The sequence below is a fragment of the Planococcus citri genome, chromosome 1, assembly GCF_950023065.1.
Source record: "Planococcus citri chromosome 1, ihPlaCitr1.1, whole genome shotgun sequence".
NCBI classification, from domain to species: Eukaryota; Metazoa; Arthropoda; class Insecta; order Hemiptera; family Pseudococcidae; genus Planococcus; species Planococcus citri.
In genome coordinates, this window is record NC_088677.1 from 32,948,822 (window position 1) to 32,965,145 (window position 16,324).

A 16,324-nucleotide genomic window follows, 5' to 3' on the forward strand; every position below is an offset into this window, starting at 1 on the left:
AATCGATTGCACTTTTGTCTTTATTCTCCATAAATGTAAACAATGTAAAATGATAAAATCTTGAAAATGAAAACAAACATAGGATGAATAACCTACATAATTGAAAATTAAACTCTGGACATTGATGAACTATAAAATCGAAATTTTCCCAGTTTTTTTAGTAGTTTGCGCAAATAGGAAGTATCAGAGACGCAAGCACTATATTATTCCATTTTTTTCATAGAAAACGACCAGTCTCTCCATTAAAATATTACGTCAGTTATGCGTCACTTGAATTACACCTTAATGTATAAAATGACTCATCAATGACAGAATAAATTGGTCAGTCATAGTACAGTGTTCTATAATATAAATATTCCATACAAAATGACTCATCTTGATAAAATGAATAAGTAAGCCCGCAGCCTATATTCCATTCCATAACCATTAGGGTTTTTAAAAAAAAAACATACAATAAAAACCCCAGTTTTTTAGAAAAAATGAAACCATTTTATATGTACGAAAAAATATAGTAAAAACAACATCCTTCAACTTCAACAAACGGAAGTAAAGAAAATTCCCTGATGATAGGTAAATCATAAAAGACTCATAACTTGAAACTCAAATTGATTGTAAGCAACAACGACGAACGAATATTAACACATCCACTTAAGAAGAAACACGCAGAATACGATTGTCCGAGCTTGAAAATACTCTGAAGCCGATAAATATCGGTCAACTGCAAAAGCTCCCATTGAAAATTTTCTACTCTTGAAGTCCTGCGAAGTTTAAATGAAGATGTTACCATTAAATCATTAAATCCGTTAATGAATGAAATACCTAACTAGTTATTTTCAGTCATTTCATACATTAACGGATGTAATGATTCGACGGTAACAAATACCTATACCAATTAGAATCTAATAAGTAATTATATCGTAACAATTATTCTAATGAAAATAACTTTTTCAACACACGAATACCTTTATAAGCATGCTCCAACGATTCGGCGATAAATGTCATATCTTTTTCTATGATCCTCGACCAATTTTCCAAATCTCCTATTTGCTTCAGAGCACCGTTAAAGCTGTCGACCAAAGTAACCCATTGATGTGTTTGCTTAGAGAATTGAGCCATGTTGAAGTGTAATTGTTTGACTTCTTCTTCAATCTTCTTCTGATTTAAATACGCCTGAGCTACTCTAGGAATGATAGAAAGAAAAAAAACATAAAATTCCAGTCAAAACCTTCAATAATGACCTAATTCAGTGGAGCTTAGCTTACCCCAAGTTCAAATGTTCAACTAATGCTTGTGTCAGATCATTTGCAGCAGCTATTGCTTCTTTCCTCTTCGCTTCTACAAAATTATATGTAAAAAATATTATTTAGAGAATAATTCATGAAAATGAAGGAAGTTAGGAAGTATTTTCTGAGCTTCGGAAAGTTTCATAATGATTGAGAAAGCTTTTTTGAATACCTTGTTTCTCTTTTCTTGCAGATTGTTTAGCGTGATGTTCTTTAACCAAACTGGTCAACATTGTTCACATAGGTTTCAAAAATTGAGAAAAAATTATCTAAAATTTATAATTTATAGTTTCCACTAGAACGATTTTCAATTTCGGTACGAATAACACATTAATCTAATCTCTCCTAAATTCATAAAAAACATCAAAGTTCAAAGTTTTTCTTTATCTTTATGTTTTTAAAAGTTTTTCTATTGATAAGCGCTGTTGGAATTTTTATCAGCAACTTTTTCCTTGAAAAAATTTCTTTTGTGTTCCCATTTTTCTGAATTTTTAGCAAAGTGTCAATACGCGTCGCTTGGAGTGTCATGAGAATAACAATACTCAATTAATTTTTTTTTCCTAAATTATAGAACGAAAAATTAGTTTAAATGAAATTCAAACATTTTTTTGATTTTAAACACAAATTTACAATTCAACGAATAAATTTTTGCTCTTTCACATAACTGTACAGCAGAAAAAATGCATTTTTTCAAAAAACTTCCACAAGTGCGTTTTGTGGTTGTAATGAATTTCGTGTTATCAATGAAAGTCACGTGGTCAATTTTATCCAATCACATTTCAATTGTTATCCATTTTTACGTGGCAGAGCACAAGGTAATGCAGGAAGGTAAACCGTAGGCAACGAGTGTACGTTTTTATCCTGAAAAACTCCAACACTCCAACAGTTGCTGTACGTAAAGTTCCGCCATCTTGTGAAGATATGTTTTTCTTCAAATGTTTGTTATATTTAATCTAACTCGAAGATAGTAACATCATTTTATAAAACTACGATATCTAATTGAACATATAACTATCGACGACTCGGTTTCATTTCTTGTAATTTCGTATACCGTGTCTTTGTATTTCTTTCTTTTGCCGGCTGTAACGTGTAATTCTAATTGGTACGTATTAATATTGTTCTGACTCATTATTGTCATTTACTATGTCATCTTCGTGATAATATTGAGATTTTCACTACTTTAATTTTATATCTATCGTTCCTCGCTTCTGTTCTATTCTCATTTCAAATCGCATTTCCGTCATCTACAACTGTATCCTCCCATTGGTATCATATTGGTATCACTACGTAGTACGTTTAGCCACATATCGCATAACTATCCTGTGCATGTACATGTAGATCTGTAATCGTTCTACATATATATCATACGTAACTTTTTTTGAAAGTTCATGTCGTGAATAATGTATAACTTATGTTTACTTTCAGTGGAAATTGTCCAATAATCTATCACAATGGGTAACATGTTCGCAAATTTATTCAAAGGCCTTTTTGGCAAGAAAGAAATGAGAATATTGATGGTTGGCTTGGATGCCGCCGGTAAAACTACTATTTTATACAAATTAAAGTTAGGTGAAATCGTAACGACAATTCCTACAATCGGTGAGTGATTTTAATTTCATTTCTCATGGTTCCAAGTATTCTTTGTATTCATTAGCTGTCGTCGAAAACGTTCAAAATATCCACTAGAAATTCATTTCATGTATTTAAACTCAATACCACTTCAGAATGATACAATTTGCATTATTTTTAATGTTGATTATTCGTTGAGTATTCTTCTATATAATCTCTTTTTTGCATTAAAATATGTTGGAAATTTTGTTCTTACGTGTAACATGTCTAATGAGAGTTCTGACTCATTAATTCGTTGTATGGGTTTCAGGTTTTAACGTCGAAACCGTTGAATACAAAAACATTAGCTTTACTGTCTGGGATGTCGGTGGTCAAGACAAAATCCGGCCTTTATGGAGACATTATTTCCAAAATACACAGGTACAGTGAGAACGCCTTTCGATTGGTCCACTCTTATGATCAAATTACACAGTTCTTTAATGCATTCTTTTTATGCTCTGTAGGGTTTAATATTTGTAGTAGACAGTAACGATAGAGAAAGAATCGGCGAAGCAAGAGAAGAATTGATGAGAATGTTAGCCGAAGATGAACTGAGAGATGCTGTGCTTTTAATATTCGCCAACAAACAGGTCAGTTGATTATGATACCTTCTATCATAATTTTTTCCGATACGCTTGCATGCTCCATCGCAAAGTTTTTGTAGGAAATGTGGGGGACGAAAATGAAGAATGGTTTTTCTTGTAATGAAAAATTTACTCATTGTTTTCATCATTATTCCACAAACCACGAAAAATTGCTTTGAATGCGATGAATATTTTTTTTACATGATCAATAAATTGAATATTGTATTAGGACTTACCAAACGCTATGAATGCCGCCGAAATTACTGACAAATTGGGTCTTCATTCGTTACGTAATCGAAATTGGTATATTCAAGCTACTTGCGCTACTAGTGGAGATGGTCTTTACGAAGGATTGGACTGGCTCTCTAATCAGTTGAAAAATGCCAACCGCTAGTGACGAATGTTCGCGTTCCGCTGTATGAATTTTCCTCAATTGTTGTTCTATAGTATAAATAATTTCTCTTCTTTTCCCCCATTTAAAAAAATTACGAAAAATGATGAAAAATACGTCATTTTGTAAGATCATTTATGAAATGATTTCTCCGAAGTTGACTAATTTTAAGATTTCTCGAATGGAAAATGAAGAAAAAATTCTTACGACATTATCTTACGGTGTCCTTTTATCAGCCTCTATCTTTTCGTGTAAAATTATAATGCTTTCATTTTTATTGCGAAACGTTCTTATATACGAGTTATTTTAGCGAAATCACAATTTTATTCTGTGTAAACTTGTTTTTTTTTTATCTGATAAATTACTTAAAAATAAAAAATTGTTTATTTTTAATTTGTAAGCAGTATGGTCACAGTTCATGTGTGAGTATTCGTTGAATGGTTAATTTGTAAGCTTCTTAAGTTATAAATACAATTTTTTATTGCTAAAGAGTTTTTTGATATTTACAAGACGATAATGTCGAAGATTCAGATCGTTGATATTCTATTTTGAAATTTCAATTTGTATACGTTAAATTACTGCACGACGTGAGATTTAAAGTACAAAGTTGATCGGAGAATTGAAACAGAAGATTGAGTTGGTTTACGTTTTCGCATGTGTAAAATTATCCTCTGTGTCAACAATGGTTATGACAAGAGCCAAGATGATGTTACCGATTCAGTATGTCTTGATTTCGGTTCGGTTTGCGTGGAATATTTGCGAAGATCTCGTTCGAGTTCCAACGTGTCACTTTTGCTGTACAAATTTGTAAATAACTTTACATTCCAATTATATGTTTGATAAATAGTACGTTTTAATGTTAATTTTTCAAAATTCACTTTCGGTTTTCCTATGCAGCAAACAATTCAAATTTTTTATGGCCCGTTCGCTTTTTTGGTTATTTTTCATCATTTTGAATTATGTAAATTGGTTCATTTTTCAGAGTGGTCCTTATTTAAAGACCCCCAGGGTTATTCCTTTTTAGAAGGGAATAGTTCGACGGAATTGTTTTGCATCGTGAAAAATATTGACTTCGATGTCTCAAAACTTTTGCCATTTTTTTTTCACATATTGGTGACATTTTGAGATGAAAAACCTGAACCAAATATCGAATTAGTTTACTTAAGGCGAACATTGTTCATCTTGAACAGTGAAATAAGGACCACTCTAGTGATGTACATTTTACATGCATTTATTCTTTATTTATTTATTTTATTTATTTATTCATGATACAGTATATTTTTTTATTTGAGACATCTTTGTATTTGTGCTGTATAATTTATAGAATCAGTATATTATTCAACTTCTTAATGTGACGTTTATATTACATGCAAATTAATCGTCTCTTCGATGTTAAAAGATTTTGTACAAAAAAAAAAACTATTATATAAATAAAAAGCTAAATGATAAAAACAGACATTGAAAACAAAAACGTTAATTATTAATATGGTTATATTATTGTACATTGAAATATTTTATTATTCCAAAATATAATTTACATAATTCTACTTTCGAAATTTCTTGCGCAATTCGGGTGTCTTGAATGTTAATGAAAGAAATATGGGGTCAATCTTTGAAATATTCACATTACTTACATCACTTGGAGATAACACAGATTTCACATCACACCGAATGCACTTCTTCCTGTCACATATTTTTCTACCCACAAATTTCAACTCTTGACTAATTTCTATCGCGATGTTTCTGGGTTTTTTAGCATCAGTCTTTTAATGATGAGTCGGAAGAGCAATCAAAACGACTTCTTCGTGAATGAAAAGGCAAAACTCGTATTTTTATTGATTTAATTTAGAGCACAATATTGGAATGTCAATTACAACAATAATGAAAAATGAGAATCATTATCAATTCAATCATCTGGAACATTAGCACTGAAATTAAATTATGCTATGACATAAATAATACTGATACTAAAATAGGTAATGAGAATTTCTTGTTGGGAAAAAGAATTGGCGATTATGAAATTTTTCAGACCATTCATTAATGAACATAGAAAATGAGTCATTTCAAAGATTACCACTCAGAAATTGATTAAGTCCTGATAGCTCTAATAATTGATACCCACATTCTAATGCATATTACCCGGAAGTTCATGATAGCAATTGGAAACATCTTTCGCTCGATTTTTTAAATATTGGATAAAATAGTACAAATTTTAGTGAGATTTCACTTTCGTACAAAAATAACGGGTAAGTAGCTATGTAATGTCATTTTTAGCGTCTACACGTTAAATTCAGAGTACGTGGAAATATAAAACAAGAATTTAAAAACTAAGAAGTAAACTCAAAAGAATTTTTAGGTTGTAAATTGTGACGATAAACCTCGAATCCATACTCTCAAGATCAACATAATTTTTCGGTCTCGTACAACCAAATCAAAATTGCACAAAAGTGCTTTCATTCAACATTCTGCGATTGAAAATCAGAATTTCCGTAATTTTAATTTCAAAAATGGCAATAATGTATTCAGGATGATTTCCTAAATCAGTTAAGTACATAATCGAATAAGTTTTCATTTCATTTCACAAATGCACGCTAAACGATTCAACTACAAAAGCAGAAAACCAATCTGCTAAATGTACGTACACGATTAGAGATCGCCATCCGAATACAAAAAAATGAAGGCTGATCTCAGTTGCAAAACCATTGCATAAAAATATAATGATAAAATAATTTACAACGAGTAAAATATGGATTTAAATAAATACAATATGTATATTACATGCAGTATACATGTACTTACGGTGATTAAAGTTTAATATACAAGTATTTAAATCACTAAAAGAAAAATATATCAAATGCTACATTGAACGAAAATTCAGATTCTTTTGATGAATAACTAAAGGGGTAAGTATGAAACTGAATTTAAGAATATAACAGCCTGCAAACTATAATTAATTTCAACGATACCATAAAATAAGCAATATATGTATAAATAAAATAATTAATGTCACATCTGTACACCATAAATCAATCACCTTTCTTTCTTACTTATTCCTATATTACACATTCGTGCGTTTAAAATATGTATTCTTAAAACATTACGAAATCCATTTGTTTAGAACTATTATGATCGAATTAAAATCTCTTATTCAAAAAAAAAAAAAAAAAAAACTGCTGAATACACTTTGTAAGACTTCTCTAATATTTATAAAAATGGTAACTGCATGAAATTAAAAAGGTAGCCTTCATGATGAAGAAATATTTCGTTACTTGGAATAAAATGCTAAATATGAATGAACGCATTTGACCTTATATACATCATACAAACAAAAATCACAAATCCGTAAATTTCCATAAATATTCTAAATAATACTCATTTAACAGTAGATTAAACAATGAAGAAAAGGAACGGTGATATTAATCAAATTTTGGATACAAGCAACCAAGCCGAACGATTAATTAAAATTGTACCCAATTTGGATTTGAATTGCCTGATGAAGTGGCAGAAGATTGGTCACTAAAAATCAAACAAAATTTCAAATGATTCTCACAGGGTAAAGAAAATGTAATAAGTATTCAGTTATAAAAACACTCACCTGGCTGGAGTAGAAACACAACTCGGAGGTGAAATTTTTATAACACTGGGCGGTGGAGGTAATAACCCTGTTGATGTTCCAGATTTCGGTTTCGGTCTAGCAGAACCTTCAGCACCATCTTTTTTCTACATAGCAATAATGATAGAAAAATACACAAATTAGTGTGACGTGGAATACTTCCTACACATCAAAAGTACGCGTGTGTTTCAACGTACCGTGATTTTCATATTTATTTTGATGGTTTCTCCTTCTTTGAATCGTAAATCTAAATCTTTACGAGGCTCTTGTTCTTCTTTGTCGATTTCTTCGGATTTTTTCAACCACTTAAAATGATCCTGCAGCGCTACATTGAAATCAAAACTGTCAGAACGGTCAACGAAACCTAATCCCACGAATGCTGCTCTACCTGAAATGTTTTTTGACAAATCATTAATAGCTGAATTAATATTGATTTTAAGTTCATACTCGAGTACAAACCATTATCATCTTGAATCCTTAAAACAAAATATCGAGAAGAATCTGCGACTGCTTCAACAGCAACACCAGGGTAAGCTTCAATAGGACACTTTGCAAATAAAGTTCCATTCACTTTATCTTCCATAATAATTATACATTCATTTCCTTTTGCTACCATACGCATACGACCTGACCATTGGGGTTCATTCAAGTTCCAATCTGCTGCTCTGTAACAATACAAAACAATTATTTGCAAGTTTAAACGAAGATACAAAATGACCAAGGGATTGCTACTTGGATGAATGCAATCGACAATGATTACAAGATCACAATATACAACAGACATTTCTGCAATTAATAATGAAAATTACATGGCTTATGGTACACTACTTTAGCATTACGATGGTAAATTTACCTATAACTCTTCATAGATGTTCTGGGAGGTATTTTGAACACGAATACTTCTTGTTTCACCAGGAGAACTCGTTCGTAATCTTCCATTTTATTGCACTTCAAGTAAAACAATCAAACCGAAATGAAGCAGGGAAAAATTACAGTGATAAGCTGAAATTGTTTTAAATTAATCGAATAAATAAGCAGACAAAAAATTTAGAAAAAGAATAAAGAAAATAAAGAAATTGCTAATCAAAGTGGATCAGCAAAATTTCTGTTCTGCTGTTTACGTCGTTGAACCTTGAACCTTGAAAAATTTCAAGACAAGAGAAGAAAAACCATAAATTCACATCAATTTCGCTCACTCGAGTCATTTGCAAAATTTTCTATTTATCACCAAATGTTACCGGTAATTGGTGTAGAGTGAACAATTCTAAAATTTTTGATTTTTTACAGATTTTTGATTTTTTCAACTTTAGCTCTCGGAAAGTTTGCCAATTTAGAAAAATAAGAATGGTCTAAAGGTAAAGACGTAGGTCGTAAGTTCAAGTTCATTTATCATTCGTTTTTGATTTCAAATTCATTTTTTTCATTTTTTCAAGTAGTGTTGTGTTTTACTTTTTAGTTTTTTTTTTTAAATAAAAAATTAAAAGCAGAACTATCCACATGAAAAAAAGGAACGGGTCGGTGAAAAATATACTTTGAAAATGAAAATTAGTAAAAAATTAGGTTCGAATTTATGATAAGCTTTCAAGTGATAAGGAGAGAAGGAGACTGAAGAAAACATTTTATTTCAAATTGTCAATCTTGTTCTTTTGAGAATTTTTAATTTAGCGAAGAAATTACAAATGATAATTATTTCTGTTCATAAATCGTATTAGTTCATCTGGTCAATATGTATTTCAAACGCTTATCCAGAAATTTCAGTCTGCTTTTCTTTCGCAATAACAATCACGTAATGACGAAATCAAAGGTAACCAGGACACCAGTTTGCTTCTTCAATTCATCTAAGCAGTATTGCAAATCAAAACTCTTTTCTAATGAAGAATTCGACCAGTCAGAATCATTAGTATCCCGCTATAATGTTGATTTTCAAGCAATCACTAATGGAAACGAGGCTAAAATTAAAGAACTGCAATTACTTCTGATGAAACTGGAACTAGAGGTACAGGAACAAACACAATTACCAAAAACTATTAATGCGGACCATTGGCGCACACTACTGACGCTTTCTGAAGAAGAGATGCATGCTTTCTTTGAATACCGTCTAGCTGTTGAAGCTCTTGCTGAATCGATAGAAAAAAATGATATGAATGCATTGAAATATTTCGAAGATGATAACCGTACTACAAGACTATTTGATGAATCCATTCTGGAACGTATACCTCATTTATACGATTTTAAATCGTTACAAGCGATGCAATATGGACAAACTATAGTCATTGATTGCAGTTTTGAGAAAGTTATGCCCAGACTGTATATTTGGAGTACTGCTTTCCATATGTTCGAGGCATGGATAAAAAACAGATTTTTCGCTGATCCAAATGTTCTTGTATATTGCAATTTGAATCCCGACGGAGAGTTTTTCTCGTTAATTATGGAAATGATGAAAGAAACCAATCAAGAGCCTTATTTTTCTTTCAATTGGACTGATCAAAGCTATGTCGATTTATTTCCTAGAGAAGATTTAATTTATCTGTCTCCTAATTCTACATATGCTATGGAAAAGTATAATGGCAGAAAAATTTATATTATCGGTACGTAGATTTTCGCCTGATCAAGTTATTTTCAATTGGAAAAATCTAATTTTTTTTATCTCAGGAGGTTTGTCGCCATATTTTGTTGATCCGGTAACGTATAAGAAAGCAAAGCTCGAAGAGATACCGACAGCCAAATTCCCAATAGATAAATACGTGGATTGGGGTTGTGGTCCGAAGAAATTATCAATTTCCAACGTAATTTTTCAAAGTCCTAATATTTCTGTAGTATTTGCTTGTTCTGTCATTACTAACCAACATGTCACATTTTATGTTTTTAGTGTGTGAGCCTTTTGAACGATCTAAAAGAGGGATGCCGTTGGAATTTAGTTTTTAGACATCTACCAAAGGTGAATTGGGCTCGTCATCCGTTGGATGAAAACGTTCAACAAAAATATAAAAAGTACAAACGACCAAGAGAATTTATTCGCGAAAAATACCGGAACGATTTCTTGAATCATTTAAATCGTTAGTATCTGTCACTTGCGTCCACCGTCTACCATAGATTTTTATCATTGTCACTTCGAATTATAATGTTGATAAGCGTATCACATTTTGAATACACTTCAATGTTCTCCAGTGATGTCGTTATTGCGGTGCAATGAAAAATTCAACAAAGTATTCGTGCATGTTGTTGGGTTGTTGATCATTTATCAGAATGAAGGAAAGTCCAGTCATCATAAGTATTTGAAATAATTTCTGTGTTATCAAGCCCAAGCGAACTGAATTACTGTGATCGCAGGTATTTATTCAATTTTTTCTCATCATGAAGCAACAATATTACAAGTTGTATTGTAATGCGAATTATTTTTTTGAAAGTTACCTACGTGTATGACTTTTTATGATATCGTATCGAAAAAAATCTTAATTTTTCGTAAAACTATTTCTAAGAAGTACAAATGATTATGTCACCAAATTGTTGTCTTAGATTGATTTCTAATTAAAATCGATTTTTTAAAAAAAATCTATGTATTAATTCATTGATTTGTCAAGTTCGTTGGGGGAAAAAAGGTCATTTTAGTTACCTACTTGCTTAAAATATTTGTTTATGCTGCTGACAGTTGTCCGTAGAAATATGAAGGAAATTAATACTTTAGGTGACCCACCTCTAGCCAGACTAAATCGTCCCTTCATTGGTTCCAAAAAATTCAATTATTTGCTTTATTTTCATCGTGATCTAAGTAAACCAAAAGGGTCAATGAAGTGGATTTAAAATTCTGTGCGTACCCAGCTACCTACGTGAGAAATTGACAATGACAAATATGGCGCAGAACTAATTGCTTTTAGCGTTCCATCATTCTCTGTTCATTAGTTACTCGAAACATACTGAAGTATGTATTATTCTGAAATGCTATTTCGTTCTTGTGTACTGGTGATTACGGGATGGCGTCTCACATTTTAAACGGAGTTCCGGAATGATAGCTTACTTGGAAAAAATGAACGAGCTCATGGGAATGGCTCATTTACAGGTTTTTTTCCTAAAGTGACAGACAAGTTTGCATTATTTATGGCACCTTATTTAAGGGATTATCGGAACACAGTCTGAAAATGGTAGCATGTTGTCTACTGTTGTTACTCATTCCTAAATTTGCATCATTGAGATTTCATTTGAAGGAAAAAAAAACTGTCTGAAATAGCCTGACGTAATGATGATTTGTTTTTTCGTTTTAACAAATACGATGACACCACCCCCTTCCGCGTCTTTTTTCGTTGACTTGTATGAGTACGGTGGCTCTAAAAAGGTGTATAATCTGTATGGTGTGAGTGTGACTGAAACAAAGGTTTCGTTAATAGGTAATCTTGCAAAAAAAAAAAAAGGTGGCAGTCTGTTTTACCAAATTTGATATAATTATGGTTAGTCTATTCTCTTTTATCACCTTGCTTTGTCTGCCGTTGTACGTAGACGTACCTATGTATGTTCGATCGTTTCTTTCTAAATAAACCTATTTTTTGTGTGAAAAAAAAAGAATACCTGAAAACATTGTATGTTAAGAATTAGGAAGTAAAATCAATTCTTTGAAATTTTATCAAGTACATGGCTGTATGGGAATGTGGCTTACATTGTTGGTTCTACTGGAAGAAAGATAAAAGCATCTCTCCGTGTCCGTGCATGACAATGAATGTTTAAATTAACAGCGTTAAAGTAACGTTAAAGCCTGGTCAGTTGTATCTGATCACGTAGGTATTTCTCGCTTTCTTGCTCAAGTGCCTTTTTCCTTTCTCGCTGAAATGAATTCATTAATCTTTTCTTTCCACAAACAGCTAGAAGGCTTTAGTTTCGAAGGGTGGTAGATTTTTGGGAACGCTTTTGTTTTTTTTTATTGTTTTGTTCCAAATTATTAAACTTGTCAGGGATCGTAATTTACAGCTCTTGCTCTTGGATTGTTTACTTTTTCTAAAATCGGTTCCGTAGTGTCGCCAGACTTTTTTTTTCATTTTAGAGAAAAAATGCTTTTGGGTTGTTGAAAGAATGTTGGTATTCGAGAAATGTTCTTATTTGTCAACTATTTTTGTTCTCTTATAGGTGTGTTACGAAATGTTACCTGAACTCAAATTTTATACAGTGATTTATTATGTACTCTGATATTTATACTTTTCGCGCACAAATTGCAATATTAGGGACCTCTTTTTTTGAGATCGAGCGATTCTTGTGACTAATTACTTCATTTGGTATAATCGGCGGGAATCTTTTCGCTGTAAAACTATGAATAGAAAGTCTTAGGTACCTACCTACTTATGTGGTGAATTTTCAATTAAATTTGATTTCTCTTCTGATTAAAGAATATTCGGATATTATTCATTGCTTATTCAAGTTGTAGAAGTTTCCTTTGAAGTACATATATATTTCATGTCTAATTTTTTGCACAATTTATGAACTGACTGCAATAATGTACAAATTGGTGGTTTAATAAAATTGCATAGATGTATGTAATAGGTAAAGATAGGTACCCAATTAGTTAACTCTTCTCTCAACAGATAATTTTCAGCCAACATATTCATCGTAAATCATTTTTTAATTTTTAAATCAATATTCCAACTTTTCTTGGATACCTACCTATCTTATTTAAACGTTGTGAATTCATTTCTCTTGCTAGGTGTCATCTGCCACGAAGTAAATATTTCAAAATAATGTAATTCCTAGTAAAAAGTCGATACTTTTACTTACCTCTTTCCAGAAAATTTCACATTCCTTTATATATATTTTTTTTGAATATGTAATTTAATTTAAAAGTTTTATTATAAATAGAGGTACTTTTAAAAATAGAAGTACGATGCAGACGTAGTTAAAAAATTGGCAAATTTCGTATAATATATTCAGTATTATTATCGTCTTTGATAACTGGCAGCTGACCAATCTTTGAAACATTTTACATTATATTTTATTTTATTTTTATTAAGTATTATTATTATTATTATTTTTTGATAAACGTCAGATTTCGTTTGTAATTTGTAGAGCTTGACCTTTTGAGATAAGAGCTTCGCTGAGTTCATTATGTTGCGTTTAAAGAAAAGCACGATGAAGCCGCGACTTTTTGTTGTTTTAGAAAAAGAAACAATATTTTTTGTAGTAACTTTACTGTATGATTGGATTGCGAAGTGAATTTATGGAAAAATTACCTTGTATTATATTGTATCAATAACTACTCAGGTGATAGCATAGATATATGAGAAAAATTTGGCCAATTTTTTTGTTATCATTGTACCTGTTGACTCGATCACTGCAAATTCTAAGCTTAAATTTAATCGAAGAAAGCACCGATTAAATCATCCCTAAGTTCTCGAGAATAATTCTCGTATAAAATATAGATATTGCGTGGGAAAATTGAAAAATTTGATTACAAATTTGCTGACTCGGCACCTAAACGGCCGTCCTAAAAATAGTATTTTTCTGTAAATAAAGTAGTAGCTAGGTATCATACTTCTCTAAATTTTTTTTTTCGATTTTCAAATACCGCAGTGGCCTTTTTTGAATAATAAAGAGTTCGATTCCAATTGCATAAATAATATCAGTAAAAAGGAACAATAGCGTTATGTGTTGGTCGTTTATCTAAACATGGATAATATAATTGGCAATCTTTTCACACCGTTGCAGTATGCAGTAGTTGCATTTGCTGAATGAAGTTATTATAACGTGTGTAACAGTTTCGTTTTCAAAATCCTCCAACAACACGTGGTAATTTAGCGGGATTTTTTAAAACAAAAATAACACATCGTTGGCGAATTCTTGTTTCTCGTATTCGTATTATTTCGGTTTCGAATCGAAATAGTCGTCGAAGTCGCACCAGACTGAGCTTTCGGCGCCTTTTAGTCGCGATTAAATCGTATTTTAATTCGAGCTATTTAACGAGATAAGCAGCGTTATTAGCGAAACGCAATTTGGTAACACTGGTTTCTCCAATAAGCCAATTCTCGCGAGTTTCAGTCACGTGCATTGCCGTATTAATAGCTTATGGTTAGAATTACAAACATTGGGTAGATCCTAGCAGAGGTAGTTGCAACTATTAGCAAGTAAAAATTGGAATACGATGTATTTTCTTGAAAATAATCGAGCGTGGTTTAATGATTTCTCGAAATTGTGATTTTTTTCTCGCGTTTTATGTCGCCACACATCATGCGCGTGTTAAATTGATCGCTGTGAAATTGGTGAATTTTTCTTCACAAGTGTGATTTTTTTCAGTGATAGTTTTTGTTATGTATCGTTGCTTTATTAGGAAAAGGTCGTAACTACATGAAAGTTGATTTCTCAGAAAACGCATTTTAATTTTTAAAGAGCATTCTATCAAGTACACTTGATAGTTTTAGATGAGGTAAGAGAACATTTGGTTATCGCAATCATTTTCCTGCTAATTTTCAAAATAAACATCCTGGTAGCACTGATTTTTCATTTTTTTATTTGAGGAACTCTGAACTGAAAAAAGTAAAATTCAACAAAGGAACTTTCACCTTAAGTCAAGCTTTTTTCATCAAAAGCCCATAAGAAATACACAGGAACGATATCCTTAAGGTGATGAGGTTGATTTTCTGCAATTTATCAGTGAAATTACGTGAAATTATGTGTTTATAATGACTTTTCTTACCAATAAATTACAAAAATCAAAAGAAATAGGTTCAATCTGAGAAACAATATCATTTAAAACCTTTTCATTGTAACGGTTTTGAAAACGTGTATTTAAAACCATTTGTTTTCGGCTATTGCGAGAACAAAAAACATCGAAATTCAATTTCAAGTGTTGCATCATGTAGAGGACAAAATTCTCTTTCCAATGATACCACTATCTCATTTTTTTTAAAAATTGTAGTTACGACCTTTTCCTAATAAAGCAACGGTATGTAAAGTGATTTCTGAACGTTGTCATCATGAAATTTCATGCGTGTTTTCCCCTTTTACTGGCGGTGGTGATTGTATTACTTCTCGAAACTTGTCACATATCATGTAAACAATTACTCCAACTTCAAGAAGATCGGCCGCATAAGAAACCGCATTCTACGTCTGGTATGTTGCATTGCATTTACTTATACGTTTTTTCCTTCCTACTTTTCGTTCGGTTGGGTATAATTTTGTGCACTGCTATGTATCGGTATTTGAATCATGTTTGGGAAAAAAATTTCAGTATGTAAAATTCGGAAGATTCTCACGTGCTCAACTTACAGTGTGTTTGATAACCTTGGCCGGTGATTCTCGCTGGAACGTATTAATTTGCGAACACCGGGTTGCAGATGCGTAAATTGTAGCAACAATTTGTGGGATTAGTAATTAGTCAAATTAGAGCATCGAGGAATTGTAAATTATAATGGAGCTGAGTGAATCCGGCGAATATTACCTTCAAAACCATTGAAAAAAAAAACATACACCTTGATGATGAATCGGAACCAGTTTTACTTGATTTGAAAAACATTCGCCAACGATCCGAATATTCTTGAATAATGCGTAATTTTTCTTCAAGTTCCAAGTTCGTGGTTCTTCTTGTGTGAAATATGATACACTATATCTGAACTCTTAGGAGTAATGAATGGCAGAATGCATTGGAATCACTTTCGAGTTCTTATCACGTGGTTGTGACTTAATCTCTTCGGTATAGATATAATGCTCTTTCCTTTGAATAGGTCAGAAATTTCAACAGAAAAAAAAATAAAAATTTTAGGAAATTTGAGTCATATTCTCCGTTGTCAATGTTTTATCAGATTCACGATTCGATTTATTTGTAAAGTATTTACGTAAAGATAAATACCTACTAGGTTTGACAGAAGATTGGATA

At 31.6% G+C, this 16,324-nt stretch overlaps 5 protein-coding genes across 13 annotated transcripts in view; 3 read left to right on the plus strand and 2 right to left on the minus strand.

The window, feature by feature from the left end:
* Window positions 1-2: 2 nt before the first annotated feature.
* Window positions 3-1,725, minus strand: Blos1 (biogenesis of lysosome-related organelles complex 1 subunit 1). Its single transcript, XM_065343978.1, has 4 exons — window positions 1,456-1,725; window positions 1,263-1,335; window positions 963-1,180; window positions 3-758 (listed from the first exon to the last, which is right to left on the minus strand). Exons 1-4 carry the CDS (start codon window positions 1,514-1,516, stop codon window positions 745-747), a joined length of 366 nt encoding a protein of 121 aa, XP_065200050.1. The 5' UTR covers window positions 1,517-1,725; the 3' UTR covers window positions 3-744.
* A 398-nt stretch (window positions 1,726-2,123) lies between these two features.
* Arf79F (ADP-ribosylation factor 1) lies at window positions 2,124-4,355 on the plus strand. Its single transcript, XM_065343974.1, has 5 exons — window positions 2,124-2,385; window positions 2,709-2,882; window positions 3,163-3,272; window positions 3,356-3,481; window positions 3,705-4,355. The coding sequence occupies exons 2-5, from the start codon at window positions 2,735-2,737 to the stop codon at window positions 3,867-3,869; spliced, it is 549 nt and encodes a 182-aa protein (XP_065200046.1). The 5' UTR covers window positions 2,124-2,385; window positions 2,709-2,734; the 3' UTR covers window positions 3,870-4,355.
* A 2,198-nt stretch (window positions 4,356-6,553) lies between these two features.
* On the minus strand, window positions 6,554-8,604 carry LOC135831460 (NECAP-like protein CG9132). The gene is made up of 5 exons (XM_065343972.1): window positions 8,333-8,604; window positions 7,939-8,144; window positions 7,677-7,867; window positions 7,462-7,586; window positions 6,554-7,382 (listed from the first exon to the last, which is right to left on the minus strand). The coding sequence occupies exons 1-5, from the start codon at window positions 8,416-8,418 to the stop codon at window positions 7,325-7,327; spliced, it is 666 nt and encodes a 221-aa protein (XP_065200044.1). The 5' UTR covers window positions 8,419-8,604; the 3' UTR covers window positions 6,554-7,324.
* A 443-nt stretch (window positions 8,605-9,047) lies between these two features.
* On the plus strand, window positions 9,048-11,031 carry LOC135831456 (tRNA methyltransferase 10 homolog C-like). Its single transcript, XM_065343964.1, has 4 exons — window positions 9,048-10,067; window positions 10,132-10,265; window positions 10,349-10,535; window positions 10,648-11,031. Exons 1-4 carry the CDS (start codon window positions 9,206-9,208, stop codon window positions 10,761-10,763), a joined length of 1,299 nt encoding a protein of 432 aa, XP_065200036.1. The 5' UTR covers window positions 9,048-9,205; the 3' UTR covers window positions 10,764-11,031.
* Window positions 11,032-14,319: 3,288 nt separating this feature from the next.
* Window positions 14,320-16,324, plus strand: part of sog (short gastrulation) — a 35,971-nt gene continuing 33,966 nt past the window's right edge. Inside the window, exons 1-2 of one of the 9 annotated variants that reach the window (XM_065343942.1) lie at window positions 14,320-14,875; window positions 15,368-15,561. In XM_065343942.1, the coding sequence (XP_065200014.1) occupies window positions 15,426-15,561 (136 nt within the window). In that variant the 5' untranslated portion in view covers window positions 14,320-14,875; window positions 15,368-15,425. The remainder of the gene's footprint in view (window positions 14,876-15,367; window positions 15,562-16,324) is intronic. The other 8 variants (XM_065343944.1, XM_065343945.1, XM_065343946.1 and 5 more) reach the window with 8 other exon arrangements.